At 39.6% G+C, this 4,917-nt stretch overlaps 1 long non-coding RNA gene and 1 gene segment (V, D, J or C); one reads left to right on the forward strand and one right to left on the reverse strand.

Moving 5' to 3' along the window:
* Nucleotides 1–1,852: 1,852 nt before the first annotated feature.
* On the reverse strand, nt 1,853–3,649 carry LOC128618714 (uncharacterized). The gene is made up of 2 exons (XR_008387776.1): nt 2,966–3,649; nt 1,853–2,281 (listed from the first exon to the last, which is right to left on the reverse strand). It is a non-coding gene; the product is annotated as an uncharacterized LOC128618714 (long non-coding RNA).
* Nucleotides 3,650–3,873: 224 nt separating this feature from the next.
* LOC128618662 (probable non-functional immunoglobulin kappa variable 6D-41) lies at nt 3,874–4,421 on the forward strand. The segment is given in 2 exon segments: nt 3,874–3,922; nt 4,044–4,421. Coding segments are annotated over 2 exon segments (420 nt in total).
* Nucleotides 4,422–4,917: the final 496 nt, after the last annotated feature.

Consider the following 4,917-nt stretch of genomic DNA (forward strand, 5'->3'; position numbering starts at 1 on the left):
GAACTTCATGGCAACTCGACCGCTGTATGTGAGATCCTTGGAGTCTCTGTGGCCTAGCGACAGCTTTTAAACTCACTTTGGTTTGCTGGGACAGCTCGCCTCCGTTAATGTCTGTGTCACTCCGTGTCAGAAATGCTAATGGATACTGAGCTAACAGGTATCCAGCCTCCTGGCTGATTCAGTGTTAGATGTTTTGGATGGAAAGTCCAATGTCCTCCACTTTTGTCAAGTACAGTTAATCTCAAGTCATTGAACAAACAACCGCTATCTATTCACGACGCAACTTTCAACACACTGTTAACCACAACGCTCTTGTTTTCTCTCTCTTCACGCCGTTCTCTCTCATTCTATCCTCCACATGACCAGCTTCTTCCAGTCCTGATGAAGACCTGGACCTGAATGAAATTACACATACAACAGAAATACAATGAAAATATAAATGAAGTACTGCCCTGTCATAACCAAGCACAAACAAATACTAAATATAATAACATTTTCCATAACACCACAAACTGAGAACATCATACCCAACAGAAATGAAAGAGAATATGTTATCTTTCCTCTCCTACTGGGCTACACTGAGATTCTGAGCTTTATTTGAGAAAAAATAACTCAATTTCAATCAGTTTTAATTTAATGATGTGGTTAGAAAAGGTATGAACACTAGTCTGTCCCTAATCCAACAGTAAATACTAATTTGAGTGACAATGTTCAGACCACACTGAAAAAATACATATACTGCCTTCGAATTTTAGTTCAAATCATTCACCTTTTATTTTTGCACACTTGTGTACATTTAAGTATCGACACAGTGTAGCTTTTTTTTACTCATTCAGAATGAGCTGAAAGTCATAAACAACATTCCTGTAACTATCTGCTTACTAGTTCAGTCATGATTAACTCAGAGCAGTCTGTTGTCTCTGGGCGATGATGATGCTGACAGACCCATCACTACATGAGCAAGACTAAATAAAGATTAAATATCAATTAGAGCTCTTTCTTCTCCAGCTGTTATAAACAGAGGAGAGTGAGAACTTCAGTAAAGGTCATCAGGAGATTTGAGAGACAGCTGTAATTTCCACTGTTTTCTGGAGATTTCACAGTCGTGTCTTCATGCACTGGGTGTAACAACCTCATTCATTTCTGTGAATAACAGCCTACAAATCTGTCTGACAGACAGCCCTGTGTTCTCAACACACAGCAAGTGTTAAGAAGCGATGAGGGTGTGTGTAGTAAATTACCTGCTCTGCTCATACATTACAGTGGAAGACTCCTTTCAGGACTTTCAAATTCAGGACATTTCCTAGAACATGTGCGTCATCTCAGAGAGAAAGATCAAGTCCTGTAGGAGCCTGATCTGACTGTGTGAACATGAACAATAAACAAGATTTCGGTCTTGAATAGGACTCTATTACTGCCTTAATATGTGTTTCCTTGTTTTTTTAGCACTTTATTTTCTGGGTCGTTCTTCTTTTATATGTTAAAACTTGTTTTCCTTGTCCAGGTTATAATAGTTTAAATTCTTGTTTTGCCCTGTGCCTACCTGTGTTTATAACTTGAATATGGATCTGAGAGAGGTTTCATCCTGATCAAGGTTGGTATTTTCTTTTAAAAACACATAGAAAATATTTTTTTATGTTTTCTCTTGACTCAGTTTGTTCTTTAATGTATTTTATTGGATTGTGTTAGAATTTTTTTAAAGGTTTATGCAAATTCTCACCAATCACAGAAATAAGAAATGAAAGTTCTATTGCATGAACAGCTCTGAGTCCCAGAATAGATCAACACTTTCAGCAGATGTTCATGGTTCTTCAGCCAAACTCACTCAAGCACAGCACAAGACACTTCACTAGTGAAAAAGGAGACATGCTTTCCACATTGAAGCTTTATTTCAGCATAGCTACACCACTGACACCACCTCAGACTGCTAAGCGTGTTTTAAAGTGTACACTTGAATTCTAGTGGACTTCACAGCGGCTCTTTCGGAACGAGGTGATCTGAGTGGTGTCGTGGTGGGAGACGGTACAGCCGAACACCTCGGCCTCTTCCCAGCGTTCTTTGCTGAGGGTCAGGGTGCTGCTGCGGCTGTAGATGCCGTTCTTCTGTTCTTCTGTGCTGGTCAGAAACCCCTCGTTCACCTCGACACCGTCTACAGTCCAGCTCAGCAGCGCCCCCTGTGGAGAATAGGCCGAGAGCAGGCAGAGCAATGAGGCCGATCCCTCAGAGAGCTGCAGAGAGGACGGAGGGAGCAGAGACACGGAGGGCTTCACCACCGGACCAGCTGCAGAACACACACACACACACACACACACACACACACAATGATATTAATGTTAATGTGAACTCTATCATAATGAACATGGTGATATTTGGTCATTCAGTTTAATGGCTGTAGAACAGATGCAGTAGTTTATCTGCACATCGTACAACAGGACACAATTCTGATAACGTCATCCAACCAAACTGCAGCCGAACAAAACAATCTCCATCTTCTGATCAAAAGAACACTGTGCTAAAAATAACCATCACACCAGGGTAAAGTTATCTTTATCCAGTAAAGTTATCTTTGTTCAATTTTTTAGATTATCTTAATAATTATTTATGACTTATCATTAATGGGAAATTAGCAATAAACGATTATTGTTCATGCTTCACTGTTACACAAATTTCCATTGTGATGATGAATTAGAGTAACCAAAGCAACAATTACATCAACTAAAAGCTAACATTTCACCTGAATCTTAAAAAGAGATGAAGTGAATTTTACAAATTGACACGAAAGCAGAGTGTTTATAGAAGCAGCTCTCTCCTCTTCACATCACATTTCTCTATTTTATAGAAAAGATCTACAGTATGTGTTTTTATAAATGTCACATCATTTATTTTTAGTAAATCTATACATTTCATTGAATTGTGTAAATAAACTAAAGAATCTTTGAGGTTTTAGAAAGCAAAAGGCACTTACTTTTCACAATGAGTTTAGTTCCTCCACCGAAAGTCCACCACAGTGATACAAACAGGTTTAGTGGCCGTACAAAAACCCTGCTGCTCTAAACTCACTGCTCTCTCCATCCATTTAAACCTCTTATTACAAAACAGCTACAAAACACCAACTTCTGTTCACATCAGCTGATTAATACACTAACTCTCTGACTGTTTTTATTACGTTTTAGTGTTTTTTCTCTTTTTAAACATCAAGATTGTCAGTCTAAACTGAGGATGCAGCTAGTGAGTAATTCACACAAATAAATTACACAAACTAAAAGCTGAAAATTCACAAAATGTAGATCAGCAATTGCACAGGTTTTACCCATAATGCATCACTGAGTAAAAATGCTGACGTACTAATGATAACTTTGCAATATACGACTGAAGGTGTGGAGCTAAAGTGAGAATAATTCTCCACTCCTTCTGTAGACTGATAGAAAGTTATGATATGATGTTTAAGTCCTACAATAATCTAATCATTAATTTACAGTCAACAAATTACTGTGTATTTACTCACTGCCAACATTGATTCTGCTTCTTCCACCATAAATCCACTACAGTGGGAAACTCATTAACATTCAGTACAAACACCATCCAGTGAAAGTTTAAGCTTCTCTCTCTAATTCACTTATTTATGCATCTTAGACCTAAAAGTGTTTTCCAGAAAATCTCCATTTGACCCCAGAAGCTAAATTCACACAGTAACTCTGCAGTAGTGTGAGATTTACAGTAAGATTGGGGGAATGTGGTAAAGGCGTCTCTATACATAGAGGACACTTTGCATTGGCAGCACATGCTTCAGTGCTCTGGGAGTGTTTATAGCGCTGTGACTTTAACACTTCATGACTGAGAGCTGCTGCTACAGCAACTTCACCCACAGCTACCATGACTTTGATCCCCGTCTTCATCTGGACACTGATCCTCTGGACTCAAGGTCAGACACTGCTTCATATTTTATCTCTACAATGATCTGTTCATACAAATACACTCATTGTTTCTATTATAATATTTCACTTACTTAAAATTTATGTTACATTAAAAATATTTTTTTTCAGAATGCAGAGGTCAAGCCACAGTAGCTCAGACTCCTGCAGTGAAATCTGCTCTTCCAGGAGAAACAGTCACCATCAACTGTAGAACCAGTCAGGCAGTGTACAAGGACTCACATGGTGAAAGGCTATTCTGGTATCAGCAGAAACCTGGAGAAGCTCCTAAACTCCTGATTAAGTTTGCGAATCAGCTACAGTCGGGTATTCCAGCTCGTTTCAGTGGCAGTGGATCTGGATCTGATTTCACTCTGACCATCAGTGGAGTCCAGACCGAAGATGCAGGAGATTATTACTGTCAGAGTTGGCATTCCATCTCTGGCTACTGGTTCACACAGTGTTATAGAGGCGTACAAAAACCTCCCTCAGTCAGATTGTAGAGAGACTGCACTGCTGCAGCTGGGAGCGACTGCAGGTGCTGAGTTGGAGGTTGTGATACGACACAATGTCACTCTGTAGAGGAGAGGAACCACACCACACTAACTCACAACCCACATTAGAAATCTCTCAATAATCATCACACCACACGGCACACAGTCCATCTACGTCCACTACTGTAAGATCAGTAGTTTTTTTTTCACTCATCAGTGTCTATCACTAACCCTGCAGCCATTACAGTCTCTGATATCAGTCACTGTTATTAATCTATTCTCAGCCTTAGTTTCTGTCTCTATATTCTGTCTCAAATCTCTTTCTTGCACTCCTATAACATGACCTTCTTCTACTGCCTCCTGACACAAAATAAACATTTTGGACCTGGTCCTAATCCATCCTTCCTCATCTCTAGGTATCAGCGTTACCCTGCTGTATTTTTCAGATTTTCACTTTGCATCCTGCACTCTTGCTCTCCCTGCCCTGCATATCACCCTCTATTTGTACTGTA

The sequence above is a fragment of the Ictalurus furcatus genome, chromosome 14 (genome assembly GCF_023375685.1).
Source record: "Ictalurus furcatus strain D&B chromosome 14, Billie_1.0, whole genome shotgun sequence".
NCBI lineage: Eukaryota > Metazoa > Chordata > Actinopteri > Siluriformes > Ictaluridae > Ictalurus > Ictalurus furcatus.